At 32.2% G+C, this 18992-nt stretch overlaps 1 protein-coding gene and 1 pseudogene across 1 annotated transcript; both read right to left on the bottom strand.

The window, feature by feature from the left end:
• Positions 1 to 5226: 5226 nt before the first annotated feature.
• Positions 5227 to 6007, bottom strand: LOC145041825 (putative ripening-related protein 1). Its single transcript, XM_078990019.1, has one exon. The coding sequence runs from the start codon at positions 5920 to 5922 to the stop codon at positions 5365 to 5367; it is 558 nt and encodes a 185-aa protein (XP_078846145.1). The 5' UTR covers positions 5923 to 6007; the 3' UTR covers positions 5227 to 5364.
• A 1981-nt stretch (positions 6008 to 7988) lies between these two features.
• LOC145038501 (kiwellin-1 pseudogene) lies at positions 7989 to 8540 on the bottom strand (annotated as a pseudogene).
• Between the last annotated feature and the right edge of the window lie 10452 nt (positions 8541 to 18992).

Here is an 18992-nt window from a genome sequence, read left to right as displayed (position 1 = left end):
GTTATTCATCTAATTTTAAATGTGTTCCTGTAATACCTTTTTTCTTTCAATAGCAACCTAAATTAAAGCAATGTAAACGTATATGATTTTTCGCTTAATAGCATCATACTTTCTATTTATGTCATATTATGTGTATGTTTGATGTAAATAAAAAGTACGTTGGTATAAATTGACTAATTTTGGAACTCATAATAACATAAAAAGATGAAAATATAGTCATTATTCTACACATACAAAGAACATGCCTTCATATTCTTATTTCTATGGAATTATAGCAGGGGAAGAAATAGAGATATAAGTAATATATCCCATATATAGAGCGCCTTCATAGTCTTGTTTTTAGCTTCAAAAATCTGCACAATAAACCTTTCATTACAGAGATTAGTCAAAATTAGAATGAAATAGTAGGATGTTAATCTTGTATAGTCCAGTTTCTACATCCTAAGTAGGATGCTAAACTGATGCTAAATTAAAAAAAATGAACTTATAAATAATTATCGTTTCCATATTTTGATAAACAAAATATGAAAAAGGTTTATTCACCTTGGTTTCTTGTAAGATTAATTACTGTTACACACTCATTTCAAACTACTCCTCTAAAGACAGTCAAGAGTTGGTGCTCTGTAACTTGCTTACCACCTGTTACCTTTAAAACGCATTAAATTAATAAACACATGAAATAAGGATACACGCCCCATAGTGTTAATGATAATCCTAAATAATTAACTTAAATTCCAAAGAGGTTAATCTAGATATATTCATTAACCATGAGTTGCACAACCATAATCCTTTCACTCCTGGACAAACCAAACTTCGATAAACAAAAAAAAAGTCAGAAATAATAAAACTTACTTAGTGGCAGAGCACGAAGCGAAGTTCTAGAGATGCGACCGAAATGTATATGTGTTCTTTGGGCTGCATAATGAAAAAAAGAAGTTGCACATGACTAAAATTCCTCACAGATTCAAAAAAGATCAAAAAATAAAATTCATTGTATTACTTTTAAAACCATGTTTTCCTCAAAAAAATTAAAAGAAAAGCCAATAGTATTCGCAAACCTTACATAAAATCACCAATTAATAAAAATATTAACCAACAAACCTTACATCAAATCACCGGTTAATAAAAATATCAACCAACTAAATGTCATCATCTCCCAATAAAAAATATCAACCGTATCTTAAAACATGTATCAAATTGATTCAGAAGAACACTCCAAATATGCTTATCAGAAATCAAACTAATGATATGTTGGGGATAGACCTATGATGCTACTTGATCCCTGCTATTCAAACATATTAAACATCGGTGGATTGGCATATGAATTAAGAATTGTAATTTGGCTAATACATAACATAAAAAGGAGGCCTGAAGATGCAGGTCCCCTTAAAAATTGTAATTCCATGGATGTCTTGCCATAACATATTCATTAAAACCTGAATGCAGAAAATGATACTTTACGGTCTTAATACTCATCGAATGAAACTGTATCAAAAGAATTCGGGAGAGTAGAAACAAAGAATTAGGATAATTAAAGCATCAAAATATGGATTAAATCCTCATATCATTTCTTTTGGTTTTCTTTCAACAAACCAAATCAAGATTAAATAGGAAAAATAACAAAAGAAAAGAAATAGAAAAGCAAAGAGAATGAGAGACAGTACATGTAGAGTTTGAATTTTATGAGACTAAATGTATATATGAAGCCAAGATAACGTATATTTAATTTTTAATAAGATTTAATTCCTAGTTTTTTGGAATTAGGTTGAATATATAGATAATTTCAAAGTAAAATTAGGAAACCGAATGAAATTGAAATCATAAGGCAATAAAATTGGCTTATCAATTGTTTAGACGGGATGAAAGAAAATGAAAGCTTAGAATCATGATAGGTGGCAAATACAGGGTCTAGGAAGATGTCATGTGGCACCTTAGAGAGGTTTTTGTTAGGAAGAGAGATTAGGAAGAGAAATTGATAGAAAATAATAATAATAATAATAATAATAATAATAAAATAATAAAATAATAATAATAATAATAATAATAATAATAATAATAATAATAATAATAATCTATCAATTTGCACAGTGATGATTTATAACATCAATTAAAGCCCTCATATGAAATTCATTGAATTTTATTTTGAGAGCCTTCAATTCCTCAACATTTCCATACCTAAAAGTAAGACGTCTTCTTTCTTATGAAAGTATTCATGGAGTTCAAATTATAAATATCCTTGGGCATCAGCTTTATGTAGGTGGGGTAGCCAAACTATGATAAAGTTAAGTGATGACAACTCAACAACTTTATCTTGTAGTTCTGAATACTAAGTTGTAGATTTATGTGATTCCCAATTGAATTTCTAACATAAAATTTCAGAAACTGAACTTGTTCTCGAACTTATTTAGAAATGGGGACTTGCTTCCTTGGATTCCGATTCCGAATTCTTTCTAAAAGATCGAAATGGAACTTCCAAAAAATGTTGTGGATTCTTTTGAATTGCCACCATCAGATTTCTGCAGCATTTTAAATAAGTGTCCCAAAGTCACTGATTTGATTGAAATATATTAGTTAATCAACTTGTTAGAAGTAACAAATGTGAATATGAAAGAAAATGAGAAACCTTATTTGGAGGATTTCCTCTTTGTAATTTTGGCCTCCTTTTAAAGAAAATATCAACATTGTACAAACCTGAAGTCAAGCATTGTTCAATTGAGATGAGGAATTTTATTCTTTAAGGAGATATTTGATATGCGATGTTATTAGATCCTAGAGTTTTTATGAAAGCATTCTGTCAAAACCTAACTTGTAGAACATAAACACCATACCTAGTTTTGAGGTGGAACTAAGGATAAATATTTCAATCAATGTGAACTTCTTGATATTGACCTGATAAAAACTTTTAATAAATCACGCTTATGCACTCTATTAGAACCAGAACCAAATCCTTGCTCCAAAAATAATTAAAAATAAATAGACATGTGTGTATGCGTGTTTTGGGTACCGGAGACAAAGAAATAAAGGGAAGACCTGATGTTGATTCATTGAGGCATTTTATCAAGCATTTGGCATGCATTGATGAAAATGCTAATCATACGAAGAGAACGAAATGGGTTGTAGTTATTTTTAAACCATTTATTATCTGCAACCTAACAACAATAAACGCCATAGCAACAAAAAACGATTAGAAAAATAGTGATCTGAAAACATGTAAACCTTATAAACATACCTTTAAGGAAGCCGTATGTGGGGTTCAGAAATCAACAATGAAGTTAGGAATCAAATCGCATTGTCTGATTCAAACCACAGTCACGGATTAAAAAAATAAAAGAAAAAAAATCTAAAAGTTCGACCTATACAATACAAAGTAGTATTATAGAAAACAAACCTAAACAAAATCCAAGAGAAACCCCCAAGAAATCAAACCTAATAAGTGTTATATTCTCCGTTATCGTCACTCCTCGATTGATTCTGCATATGCGTTGAGAGAGAGATTGTGGTGTCTCTGGATGGCGGCGACTACTACTGGTGGTAATTTCATGGTGGTCGTGGTGAAGAATAGTGGTGTTGGATGAGATTAACACTTTTCTTAGAGATAGAAAGAATGATAGTTGTAGATGGTGGATCTATAAGCCATCAGAGGGTTGGAAAATAAAATAAATGATGTGAAGTGCCGTTTTTGGATCCTTAAACCGATTGCAAGGATGGGAAGGTGGCTACAAACTTGACTGTAATTGGCATATGGAGGCAGACCATCGAGGCGGCCAAAAACATGGAACCCTTGCATATAGGCATATGTATATGAGAGAGATAAATGCTCAGTACGATTTCAAAAATGGCAAACGGGAATTTGAATTGAAAATATTGAATCCCAAAATTCATGGAATCAGTAAGGAAAGAGAGGAAGAAATCGTATAATCATGCTATAATCACGCATAGACAGAATCAATTTCAATTTTTGAGGGACGAATCTGGATGAAAGAATAGCGGGAAAAATAAATGATAAGATACTGCAGGAATGACACGTGGAAACAATGAGATCTATAAGGAGGACATATGGCATTTAAGGAGGTTTTTATTAAGCATGAAGAGATGAATATATATATATATATATATATATATATATATATAAAACAGATAATTAGTTTTATGGAATTATTCAAGTGAAGGTTATACCATTTTTAGAGGATCTTCATGGCTACCTATCCTATGACTTAAAAATTTGTCACATATATATATATATATTAAATTTTAATTAATGTATCAAGATGCATCTAAAATGCTCTATAAAACTTCCTCATCTAATTAGTTGTTTTTTCAAACATGTATTATATCCAAAATATCATAAATAAACAACAGTATAAATACAACTATGTATAATCTTTATCTTCTATACATAAAATACAAAAAAAATAATACATCATAGTTATAAAAATAAAAATGGATTGAAAATGTTATATAACTGATGTAAGAATTATATTTAATAAATGAATTGTCATTAAGTATTTTAATAGAAATAATTAGTTAATAAATATATAAAAAATATTTAGTACTAAAATATAATTAAGGAGGTAAAATAAAATTTGGTTAAACAATAAGGGGTTAAATGTACTAAGCATCAAACTATATTAACTATTCAAAATATATGGAGAGATCAATAAAAAAAACAAAAAGCATATGTTCTCGGATGGTAAAAAATGGTCAATAAAAAAATCAAATATTAGTAACGTATAAAATAAACTCCCATCAGAGATGCTTTTAAAGATTGATCGTTAATCGTATGGAAGTTGGATTATTGAGTAAGAAAATTCAATATTATGTTCACATATATAAAAATAATCGACCTTTAAGAAAGAACTCCAAGGTGCTAGTTAGAAATTTAACCGTTTATATAGAGGTATTACTTTCTGAATTATTTTAACGGAATAATTCATTAGGATCGAAAATGGTCACGATCAAAGGCACGGATAGAAATTACTCAAGCTAGCTTCTTAAGGTGAGCACATGTGAATTTTCTCTATGGGATGCATGTCATAATAATAATTTTTGATTGAATGAACTTTTTGAACGAGTAAGTTAGTGTAATCAAATATTAAGTATTTTGGGAATATTTTGTACAACTATTTTGTGTTTGACTTGCATTTAGCTTTTTAGCTTTGTTAACCATGTATAGTCTTCGTATTTACATTGCCTTTCCCTTTCTTTGTAATTAACTTTTCCTTTCAATAATAAACCATAGCCATTTCTTTGTCTCTGATTATTAGTTTACACCAATATAGTTACATAAATACCTTTACATATTACAATATCCTCAAGAAAGAAACATAAATAGTATTTCATGTTTTAAAAGGAGAGATTAATACATTACTCTCTCCAAGTAATATCCATTTCTCCCCAGTTATCTTCGGATTCGGATACCCCTAAGGCTTTCCACACTGCTTTGGAAGCATCAACAATATTATTAGGGCAAGGTGGTTGATAGTCATGTTCATCATCGCACCCCATAGTAGAGTCACACTCATCCACAACCATTGCCTTTACACTCCTCCCATTTCCATTGATGGTAATATACTTGTGGCACCTATCCCCTCCCTTGTACCATCCAGTTGACAGTGCAACAACGGGTGTGTCATCAGAGTGGTATTGCTCATCACACTCCGATGGACCACCACCATCACCTCCCTCTTGGAAACTGTTTATCGTCAGTGTTGCTTTAGTATTACTTGTTACTGGAGGCGAGCATGTATATGTGGTGTAAAACTTACCTTGGATACAACAGTCCGAGTTGTTATCACCATCACATTCTCCTGAAGGCGGTCCTCTTCCCCACATACCACCACTTGGTGTGCAAGTCCGAGCATTCATCTCCAATGAAGTTGTTGCCAGCAGAACCAAGACTAGAAGAAAACGGAAACTCTTCATTCTCTCTTTGATTGGGTGAATCCCTGTGTTTACAGTGCTATTGGATGAATATCATTGCAATGGGATTGTGCTGATATATATAGCGTTTTGCTTAACAAAAGGCAAGATATTAGTCAAACGTTTTTTTTTTCTTTAATTTTTCTTTTTGGAACTCACAGATGTTCTTCTATGGCAATAATTTTTTTTGGACATACACTTTTCTTTTTGTGAAAATCAAGTAATTTTGAGTGCCATTTCAACTGATGTGCAAACACACTATAAAATTGTCCACTATGGTGTGTGTAATGGTTTATACAGTGTTGGACATTCACTTTTCCTTTTAAGAAAATCAAGTAAATTTGAGTGCCACTTTAACTGATGCACTAACATACTATAAAATTGTCCATTATGGTGTTGTGTGTAATGGCCTAGCTGTTGGACATTCACTTTTCCTGTTAAGAAAATCAAGTAATTTTGACTGTCATTTCTACCGATGCGCTAACATAGTAAAATACTATAAAATTGTCCACTATGGTGTTGTGTGTAATGGCTTATTGAAGATCCAAATGTTCTCCTATAATTGGATTAGAAGTAGATCTAAATGAGATAGGAATGTTGAATTAGTTGGGATTGTTGGTTTGTAGATCCAAAAACTCGTTTGTAATGATGTTTTCATGCAACTAGCAGTCTTGCTGGTTTGTGTTTTTTAATAAAATTCTTCTTGCTCCCGCCCCCCGAAAAAAAAAAAAAAAAAAACAGTTTTGTCTCTGGTATGATGGTTGATTCTTAAGTATATATAAATTTGCAGTCTTGCTGGTTTGTAGATCCAAAAACTCGTATGATGGTATGTTGGTTTGTAGATCCAAAAACTCGTTTGTAATGATGTTTTCATGCAACTAGCAGTCTTGCTGGTTTGTGTTTTTTAATAAAATTCTTCTTGCTCCCCCCCCCCCCCCCCCCCGACAAAAAAAAAAAAACAGTTTTGTCTCTGGTATGATGGTTGATTCTTAAGTATATATAAATTTGCAGTTACTATTGGATTAACAGGGAAAAATGTTTTCCACTGATTTTGTAAAAAAAGTTCGTACTTTTACCAATCTAGCACTATATTTCTCTTGTATAATAACACACGGGTACAATATTGTTAATATATTTGATATTACTGCATAAATACATTATATTAATCATCCCTCCAAATAAACATAGCTTTGACAGCGGTATTACGTCTCAACACTTTGGTTCTTGCATCAAACTAAATGTACTAAGCACCCTTTCCCTTTTAATGGCAACATTGCCACATGGGGTGTTATTAATGCGGTTATTGATGAGTTTACTTTTTACAAGATATAGGTTTTTTGCCAACTGATCTTAATGAGAAGGATCATTGGCCAATACATGGATTCTATTACATAAGAGTTTCAGACTCATGTCATTCAGTCTTTGTGAGTTTACCTTTTGAAAAAGACGATCCTTGTGCTTTGCAATGAAAAGCATCTTGTCCAATTCATTACATCATGCGGGCCCAGGGAGAATGGCATATGGAGTTACCAATGGGTTAGAAAATCATTGCTTCTTGGAAAAAAAAAAGAAGTGAGACAAATAGTGTGAGGGAAGATGATGAGTTTATGATTATCGGATGTGATGGGATTTCGGATGTGGTGTCAAATCAAGAAGGTGTGGGTGTTGCGACTTCAGACGGGTGATAATGTTACTGCTATTGTGGTTTTGATTTGGTTAAATCGGGTCGAGTCTGTTACGAGTTCGGGGTGTGTTGTCTAATAGCATAAAGGGAATTAGAATGTGAAAATACATGATTTTTTATTATTGTGTTTGTGGTAAACTCTATTTGTAGGGATGCTTCATATGAGTTCGAAAAAGTACCCTAAAATTCTGTAGTGGAGTTGATCTTTTGATGAATGAATATCTTTATATGGGTTTGAATGGATAGTGGTGTTGATAAGTTTGGTGTGAACCTCTAGTCATTAGTATATATAGTTACATCAATACCTTTACAGATTACAATATCCACAAAAAAAAGAAACAGAAATATGTTTGATTTTTTAATAGGAGAGCTAGATTAACATGCATCACTCTGTCCAAGTAATATCCAAATCTCCCCAGTTATCCTCGGATACCCCTAAGGCCTTCCACACTGCTTTGGAAGCGTCAACAATATTATTAGGGCAAGGTGGTTGATAGTCATGATCACCATCGCACCCCATAGTAGAGTCACACTCATCCACAACCATTGCCTTTACACTCCTCCCATTTCCATTGATGGTAATATACTTGTGGCACCTATCCCCTCCCTTGTACCATCCGGTTGACAGCGCCACAACTGGTGTGTCATCAGAGTGGTATTGGTTGTCACACTCCGATGGACCACCACCATCACCTCCCTTTTGGAAACTGTTTATTGTCAGTGTTGCTTTAGTATCGCCTGTCACCGGAGGCGAGCATGTATACGTGGTGTAAAACTTACCTTGGACACAACAATCCGAGTTGTTCTCACGGTTGCATTCTCCTGGAGGCGGTTTTCTTCCCCGGATACCACCACTTGGTTTGCAAGTCTGAGCATTGATCTCCAATGAAGTTGTTGCCAGGAGAACCAAGAACAGAACAAAACAGAAATTCTTCATTGCCTTTTAGAATTTAGATGTTGCTAGTTACTCTTTACAATGCTGCTGGATGAGTAGCAAGGCAAATGGGTTGTGCTAATATAGCCTTTTGCTTAACAGAAAGCCAAGTTAACAGTCAACAATGATGTAGTTTTTTTCAAGTGACAGATGTTCCTCTACGGCAATAAAACATTCTTTGGATATTAACTTTCCCTTTTAAGAAATCCAAGTAATTATGAGTGCACAGACGTACTACAGTTTTGTCCATTATGGTGCATGTTGTGTCTAATTTTGTCTCATTGTTGATTTATAAATTATATCTAAAATTACAGCCACTATTCTTTTATTTGCGGAAAATATTTTACATTGATACTGTAAAAATAATAGTTTCAAACTTGTACTAATATAGCCGCATATTTGTCTTGTATACTACACATGCAGGTAAAAGCATGTTAGTATAATTGATACTCCATATTACTTAATTAGTACGTATCATTATTCATCATTCCACATAATTAATCATGACCTTATCATATTAAGTTTTAACGCTTTGGTTATTCATCACTATATATCAAGCTGTACGTATACATTTGGTACAAATATAGTAGAACAATTGACATTAAGAATCCTTTGGCTATTATTCCGCAATTAACCACACGTAGGATTCGATGAAAGTTGATACGTGCCGTTGACATGGTCCGGTTTACTAATCAATTTACAATATTTGAAAATTTGATTCCAACGTATGTTTTAAAAACTGTTTTGAACCGTCCGGTTGAACCGGTTGGACCGAGAACCATGGGAGAGAATGGTTCAACTATCACCGATTTTATGTGAATTTCTGAACCGGATTGAACGGTTGGTTTGTAGAAAAACTCGGTTGAACCGGTTAAAACGAATAAAAATACATGGAAAAGAACCATTTGCACAATAAACGTTGGTTATTTTTTTCAAATTTATTAGTTTTCTCTAAATAAAACATATGGTAGATGTTATAAAGTTTTTGATTCGTATATATATATCTAAAACTATATTTTGTTTTGGTATTATATTTTTTTTGTTATTACGTATATGGATTGATGTAAAACACTCAAACTTATATATATATATATATATATATATATATATATATATATATATATATATATATATATATATATATATATATATATGTATGTATGTATGTATGTATGTATGTATGTATGTATGTATGTATGTATGTATATGTATATATATAATGTTTGAACTTGTAAACGTCAAATTTAGTATGTATATATGAATGTTCGAATAGAAAAATATGAAAATTATAGCAACTGGTTAACCCGGCGGTCGAACCGGTTGAATTGAAACCGAACACCGTACCGGTTCTACTACAAAACCGGTTTTTTGACATTGATTCCAACTTCTTAGTTACCTTGTAATTATCTTTCTATCTCTATCATCTATGTTTGTGCTAGTGAATTCATATATTTGAGTGTCTTTAAATATCACGGTTCGATTCTAACTTTTTATACGAAAGTAGTGTAAAAACTTGTCCTGATACTATTTCACCTTACCTTACACCATTTTTTGCACTAAAACTATATCCCATAGCAAATTCCATTTTTTGGATTTATATAGATTGTCAAAAGTATCATTTGGATTATTAGCTTTCAATATATCTATTTACATTTTTTGTGTTATATAAGCTTAATAAAATATACCCAGCTACATTATTACTTCAAATTATTTTAATCTTTTAAAATGACAATTGATAAATAAAATAATTACATTCGAAATATAAGAATAAGTTGTGGATGAGTGTGACACAAATAAATTGTATTAATTTGTTTAATAACGACATTTGATATATAGTAGAATTGTGTCGGACTGAAGAACAAAATGGTTGCCAACGGATTGTTGTGGATTGCTAGAGTGGGAGTAGAGTTGATGGTGAATCTAAAAAGAAAAAATAAATAGAAATTAGAAAAGTACAAAATAATCTATTAAGGATAATATTCTCTTTTTATGTTCCGTAGGAAACGTATAGTTTTATAATAGAATATCAAAAAGATAGTCTAGATGCAAAAGAACAAAAAACATTAAATATATGAACAAATTACAAATGTAGCAATTTTGACCAAACGAATTAATATAGTTCAACTATATATATCCATGATACACTCAAAACCGTTAACTTATATATACATAGTTACATTGATCTACATTCCCACAACAAACTCTAACTTCACTAAATTTTGTTTAATGATTCAGATCCCTAATTTCAATCAAACAAATTCTTACTTAATACACATGTCTTGTTTGTTTTGTTTTTGAATTTCAGTATCAATATCCCAACTATCCACTGTGAAATTTAGGGATACCCTTCACGACATTATGTTCCGGTGTAATTCTAGATTTATTCAGATTTCATTAAACTGATTATGTTCAAATTTCAATATCAATTCCCAACCATCCATGTGTGAAGTTTTTGAATACCCTATAATACATTAAGTTCCATTGTAAGTTTTGATTAATTCATAATAATAAGCTATATTTGATTGAATAGGGATGTGGCTTTTCTCTATTTATATGAGTATTTCATGAGTTTTGATTGGATTTAAGTTGAAGGCTTGTGTTTGAAGGTAAAGAACACTTTCATGTTATTTTCTCTATAACGAATGAACTTAAGGGTAATTCATTAAAAATAGGCAATCAAGTTTTCTATTTTAAATGTGAATGGAAGTTTATATAATCAGACAATAAAACAATTAATTTAGGTTATAGAGATCATATATATCGTTGTTAAAAGTTGTATTCAAATCTTTATGGCTCATAATGAAAGGCTTGTTGTGTAGAGCATTTGATACGTTACCGTTGAATGTTAAATAATTTTTTTGAATTGGGCCTCAACATTTCGAAACCATTAGAAATTAAGGGATCTCACTAGGTTAATTGTTTTTACAAACACAATTAATATCTTTGAAATGAGTTTACACATGCTAGTTTGGTTGTTCTTGTTGCACACCTACTATCTTGTTTAGCCTACTCGACGTGATATTTAGAGTGAATATTGCTTCATTCACATCTATCTCATGGACTAATGCATTTGTATTCATCTTTTAATACATTGTAAACTATCCAGATAGTTTCAAAACCATACTCCCCTCCCCCTCCCCCGCGACAAAAAGATTCAACCCGAACATGAAATCAAAAAGTGTCACATAGACATTGGAAGTCACATGCAAAGCAAACTAAGATGAGTGGATCATATGTCAAAATGACCACTCCAAGTTCCATTTTCCTTCTACGCTATTTTTGATGGCCATGGCGGCTCCGAAACAACATCATACTTGAAAAATCGCTCCATGGAATTATTCTTTCCAGATTACAAGCTGCCACAATCTTCATATATGAATTAACAGGGCCGACTCTATGATTTTAAGGACCCTGTGCTAAGAAGAAAAATGAAGCCCCTAAATATAATTTTTTAATATATAAGGAAAACAAATTTTAAACGGTAATTTCGTTACGGAAAACTTAAAAGTAAATTAATTAATTAAAAAGGATCATATTGAATTTTATGTAAAGCTCAATGGCTAATTATGTAACTTCTTAAAACTGATTTGTTAAACATATTATGAGAGGTTGATTATGAAATATATAGTATAAAGAAATGGTCAAAAGTGTAACTTGAATTTAAAACATCAAAAAACTTTGAAAGAGGATAGAAGAAGCATTGCTTTAGAATAAAAGACATGCCTTTTCCAATTGTGCTACCTAAACTCTATGAAATATTTTTAATAAATTCATATAAATATTTAGTTTTTAAATATATAATTTAATTAAAACTCGGGCCCTATTTTTTCGGGGTCCTGCGAGGCTGCCCCTCTTGCCCCCTACCCCCCCACCCCCCTAAAAACCAGGCGCGTGAATTAATCATTTTTAAAGGATCTAAAACATTCCCATTGAAAAGCCTTTCAAATACCTAACCAAACCCTCACTAACAAAAGTAGCATCAACAGTTACTATGGGATGGGGTGTGCAAAAAAACCGTAAAACCGAACCGATCCGGCCAATCCAAAACCAGACAAACTGAAACCGAAACCAAAGAAACCAACTATTAATGGGTCGGTTACGGTTTGGATATTTCAATATCCACGGATACCCGAACCGAATCGTGATATATATATATATATATATATATATATATATATATATATATATATTACTTAATGTAAAAGTAATTAAATTAAATAAACTTAAAAAAATAAGAAACTGGATTATATATGTTTTCTCATCTAACATGCTTGTTTATGTCTATGGTATTGTTCTATTAGAACTTAGAACTTTAGATTTTTATCGCTTATATCTGCTTTATAAATTGTGTGTCTTTATGTTTTCTTATAAACTGTATGGTATATGTTTTTTTTCTTATAAACTGTATGGTATATGTTTTCTGTGTGCATATATTGGTATCCCTAAAATTGAGAAATTATTTTTATATTCATCGTGTTTTATAGTTAATTTTATTATTATAGTTATCATATAAATTCTAGTTATAGTTATTTTTATTATTATAGTTATCATAGAAATTCTAATATATAATTTGAACTTCAACAAGTTTTCTTACTTCCAAATTGACATATTGGTAGTTTGTATTTTTTATTATATTTTCGATTGGCTATATTTAATGGGTACCCGTAAACTCACCCGTGGTTACCCACCTTCAAACGGTTCGGTCCGGTTCCAGTTTTTACACAATTCGGTTCGGTTTCGGTTAGTGCACATTAGATATCCGGTCTGTGGTTACGGTTCACAATTTTATGAATATCCGAACCGAACCACTCCGTGAACACCCTTAACTATGCGAGAACCACATTAACTGTTTAATCCTCATACAACAAATGTAAATCGTTAATACCAGTTTTCGGGATTTTAAAACCTTAGAAGACAAATTTCCCAAGCGTTTGAGTAAAGAGAAATGGCCGTTTAGCACCTCTTTCCAAGAGATAGGAGAATCGCTCACTCACTGCTTAATAAGAAAGTGGAAACACATATTACTTTAGTAAAAAAAGAATCAATCATTAGTGATGCTCTCCCAAGAATCTTTTGCGAGAACAACAAAGAAAACAGGAAATACTGTTTTTGTAAGACAAGTATGAATCGATCGTGATATTCTACGGGAGAATCACACGCTTGCCGTAAAACCATTACTGAGAGTCTTTGTAAGCATGGTCAACTAGCTTTCGTTTTGTCTCCATCAATCTAGTACAATCTTCATCATGTTTTATGGTTAATTTTATTATTATAGTTATCATATAAATTCTAATGTATAATTTGAACTTTTTCTTACTTCCAAATCAACATATTGTTAGTTTTTCTTTTTTATTATATTTTCGATTTGTTATATTTAGTGGGTACCCGTAAACTGACCCGTGGTTACCACCTTTAAACGTATCGGTCAGGTTCCAGTTTTTACACACTTCGGTTTGATTTAGGTTAGTGCACATTAGATATCCGCTCTGTGGTTACGGTTCACAATTTTATGAACATCTGAACCGAACCGCTCCGTGAACACCCTTAACTATGGGAGAACCACATTAACTGTTTAATCCTCATACAACAAATGTAAATCGTTAAAACTAGTTTTCGGGATTTTAAACCCTTAGAAGACAAATTTCACAAGCGTTTGAGTAAAGAGAAATGGCCTTTTAGCACCTATTTCCTAGAGATAGGAGAATTGCTCCCTTACTGCTTAATAAGAAAGTGGAAACACATATTGGTTAAGTAAAAAAAGCATCAATCATTAGTGATGCTCTCCCAAGAATCTCTTGCGAGAACAACAAAGAAAACATGAAATACTATTTTTGTAAAACAAGCATGAATCGATCGTGATATTCTACGGAAGAATCACACGCTTACTGGAAAACCATTACAGTGGTTCCATTGGAGGACATTAAGGTGGATGACCGCCTGAACTACATTGAGAGAACAGTAGCGATCCTCGACAGGAAGATAAAGGCCTTGAGGAACAAGGTTTTTGAGTTGGTTAAGGTGCAATGGCAGCACCACAAGGGTTTAGAATGGACGTGGGAGCTGGAGGATGAGATGAGGCAGAATTACCCAGATTTATTTCTGGCAGAAGATTTCGAGGACAAAGTCTAATTCAAGTAGGGGAGAACTGTAGCACCCGAGTCACTAGGTATGAGTTAATGATTCATTTTATTTAAATTCAAGTAACATGTGATGAGGGACTCGTGAGTACGCTGGGTGTAAATTTGGCACACACTATAATATTGTCCACTATGGTGTGTGTAATGGTTTATACCGTGTTGGACATTCACATTTCCTTTTAAGAAAATCAAGTAAATTTGAGTGCCATTTTAACCGATGCACTAACATACTATAAATTGTCCATTATGGTGTTGTGTGTAATGGCCTAGCTGTTGGACATTCAGTTTTCCTGTTAAGAAAATCAAGTAATTTTGACTGTCATTTCTACTGAAGCGATAACATAGTAAAATACTATAAAATTGTCCACTATGGTGTTGTGTGTAATGGCTTATTGAAGATCCAAATGTTCTCCTATAATTGGATTAGAAGTAGATCTAAATGAGATAGGAATGTTGAATTAGTTAGGATTGTTGGTTTGTAGATCCGAAAACACGATTCGTAATGATGTTTTCATGCAACTAGCAGTCTTACTGGTTTGTGTTGTTTAATAAAAAATTTCATGCCGGCCAAAAAAAAAAAAAAACAGTTTTGTCTCTAGTATGATGGTTGATTCTTAAGTATATATAAATTTATAGTTACTATTGGATTAATAAGGAAAAAAAAATTTCCACTGATTTTGTAAAAATAGTTTGTGCTTTTACCAATCTAATACTATATTTGTCTTCACTACTACAAAAAGGCAAATAAGACTCGTTTAATAGGACCCGGTTTCGGAAAAAACCGGGTTATATTATGCAAAAACTACATCTGATACAGAAGAGAACCATATGACCTGGTTGGAAGAAAACAAACCGGGCTCTATAGTATTCTTAAAGAACTCAGTTCCGCTTCAAACAACCAGGCCTTTTAGCTGTAGGGCTTTGTGACTCGGTTTTGAGAACACAACCGGGTTCTATCTGAATATAAAGCACGTAATTATCATATGACCCGTTTTTAAAAATAACCGGGCCCGAATATAGATGAAACAAAAACCCAATTGGCAGAGTTAAGAGCAATGCTTGCGAAGCAAGAGTCTAGGAACCAAGTCCCGAATAATGTATGCTTCGATGTTCAAAACAACAGTTCTGGCTCGACGTTGACATTGGATGCTTTAGATACGATAAAGGTAATTCTTTATTATAAGAAGGCACTATGCATAAAAAATTACAAAAAACGTACCTCTAATGTATAGAAATGCAAACTTTAACACACACACACACACACACACACACACATATATATATATATATATATATATATATATATATATATATTGTTTTAATGTGTTAGGTTTATGTTTTTTGAATTTCTTGATATCATATTACTTTGTACTTTGCTGTCAAATTATGTTTTACATCAAATTTTCTAACATATTGACAAATGAAATACACTACATGCTATATGATTGCACACTATTACTCATTGTGATTTGGTGTTATCTTATGGTGATGTGAACCAAAAGTGTATAGAAATGAAGAATTGGTCAATATGTTATACAAATGTACAATAATGGTCCATGTGTGATAGAAAATATACGAAAATAGTTCCAAACTTTTGTATTTAGCATATTTTATTGTTTTAATGTGTTCGGTTTATGTTTTTTGAATTTCTTGATATCATTTTACTTTGATCTTTGATGTCAAATTATATTTTATATCAAATTTTCTAACATGTTGACGCATGAAATACAATACATGTTATATGATTGCAGACTATTACTTGTTGTGATTTGGTGTTACCTTATGGTGATATGAACCAAAAATGTGCGAGAGGGATGGTCTTTCCTTATAATGATGGGTTAATTCACTCACTTCCTTTACGCGAAAATCACTTGAAGGTTATGATAGACAACATAGATGAAAGATATAAAGGTATTCCTGTTCCTGTGATGACAAATGAAGTTGGTACCCTAGAAGATGTAGTTGGCACTGTAATTCAATGGTCGCGGATCGCAATTGTTCTTAGTAAGGTACATCTTTATTATCCTTTAATTTTTTATCTACCATATATACATTTTCTGAAAATGAGAGAATTCCCTATATGTTCGTATTAAACATCAAAATATTATATTCAGGCCGACAAATAAAATATTTTGATGTTTAAGAATGGCATATATACGACATTCTCGCTAATTAAAATGAGTTATTAATAGGAACAACAAAGCAAGGCGTCATCACAACAACAAATTCAGACTACAAGTGCGCGACCATCAACCGCAAAGGCTGTTATGGAAAAAAAAACATGCCTAACCAAAAGATCAAGAAACCAAGGCCAATAGAATCACTGCGTGACCTTTTGAAGACCAACCTAGTGGTTCATGTGGTAGCCGATGCTCGACATCTAGAAGCTGGGGCGTTTGATTTTTCAGTTACATATGAAGATTATTAGCGTTTGTTGAAAAAACAAACAGCTGATTTGTCCATCATAACAACTTGGCAGATGTAAGTGCATTCAAATTTTACTATTATTTGTTTCCATGATATTTTCTTTTTAGGCTGCTTATAAGATATGACTTGATTGGAATTTTTTTGTAATATTGTTTGTAGCCATTTACAATTAATGCTTCAGAAACGTATGGGAAAGTGTGCTTTCCTAAACCCGTATAAGATTCTTGGGAAAGCCTGTCAGCAAACTCCGATTGATGTCGTCAATTATCTCGTTGATGCGATGCAACTTCATCATGGAAAATCGTTTCTTATCACACCATACCTGCAAAAGTATCATATGTTGTTATCTATATTAATAGTTATTTTTTTTGTGTGTTTTTATGCTAAAAATTTCAAAACATTACTAGTATGCATTGGGTCCTCTTGGTGATTTGCCCTTCATATCATATTGTATACATTTTGGATTCTCTGATGAAGCCTATGAAAAATCCGGTTGACAACTACTACCTTCTCAAACTTTTGGAAAAGTAAGAAATTTTTTAATATGACATGAAAATAACGTTCTTTCTACAAGTTTGAATACAACTCTGCTGCTTGTTTATTTTTAGGGCTTTTGAGAGGTATGAAAAGAACACATCAATTCCAATTGTATGGAAGCTCACTGAGGTAATTTATCTTATAACGTATCCACTAGTTAGATGTAGTTTCGTTTGTGATTTATGTTTACCTTCTATCACAATTTTAGTGCAACCAAGCTGGTGTATTGGAACGTGAGCTGAGTGGACATTATGTAATGAATTGGATCTTTGATTTCGTGTTGAACAGACAACATGGATTTTCGAGTAGAGTAAGTAATTCTAAAAAAAATCTTTTCTTTTAAAGCAAGAAACAAATTGTTTCATTATTTAGTAGTTTTAATTTTATTTTCATATAGTTTGGTACCCTTTGGAATGACAAAACTGCATTTGAGGAAAAGGTCTTGGTTACAACTGTTGCTACATGGGCTAGAGAATTTCTGAAAAATTTTATGAATGATGTGATTGTCTAAAAGTGCATATAAGGTTAGTTGTTAATCTTTATAACATCCTACTTTTAGTTTAATGATTGTTTGCTAAATTCAACTCTTTTAAAATGATAGACAAAAAAACTAACTATTTGTTGTGTTTTGTTTTTTCAGTAAGGATGAAGGGTAGCTGTTGTGTTTTGCTTTTAAATGAGGTTGGAGGATAGCTGCAACATTTGATTATTGGACAATACTTCTGCATGGGAAAACAATTTTATTTTTGAATTTGTTTACGTAAGTTTGATGTACTTGGAAATGACCAAATCATGGAGTTTTTAGAAACACTTATGCATGTTTTTATCCATGACTATAATGATTGGTTATTTAGCATGTTTATATTAATATAATTTGTTCATTAATTCATAATTTTTGTTTTGTTTTGAATGTGTGCTTTGGATGCAAGTATCAATTTGTGTTTTTTATATGGTTATTTGAATAAATTTGTCAAAAATTTAATCCTTATAACCATGCTTTCTGGTGGTACGGTCACTAGTGGGTTTTTGCAAGGCTGAAAAAAGACCCGGTTACATGAATGGAACCGGTCCATATTTAATCTTTATATGACCGGTTTGAGGATTGGAACCGGACTCTTTTAGCCATACATGACCCGGTTTTGTATGCTTAGACCGTGGCCTAATCTTCATATTTGTTCAAAGGTTGGGCGTTATGTTCCTCTTATATGTCCCGGTTTTATGAACAACCGGTTTCTTTTGTGTTGGATAGGAGCCGGTTTTAAAACCGGGTTCTATTCGTTTTTTCCACATAGGTCTCACTGGCTTTAGGACCCACTTCAAAACCGGGTTATTTAATTGAAATAACCGGGTCCTA

Source organism: Lactuca saligna, chromosome 4, assembly GCF_052625555.1.
Source record: "Lactuca saligna cultivar CGN05327 chromosome 4, ASM5262555v1, whole genome shotgun sequence".
NCBI classification, from domain to species: domain Eukaryota; kingdom Viridiplantae; phylum Streptophyta; class Magnoliopsida; order Asterales; family Asteraceae; genus Lactuca; species Lactuca saligna.
Note: the sequence above shows the minus strand (reverse complement) of the source record. Positions and strands in the feature narration are given on the sequence as shown.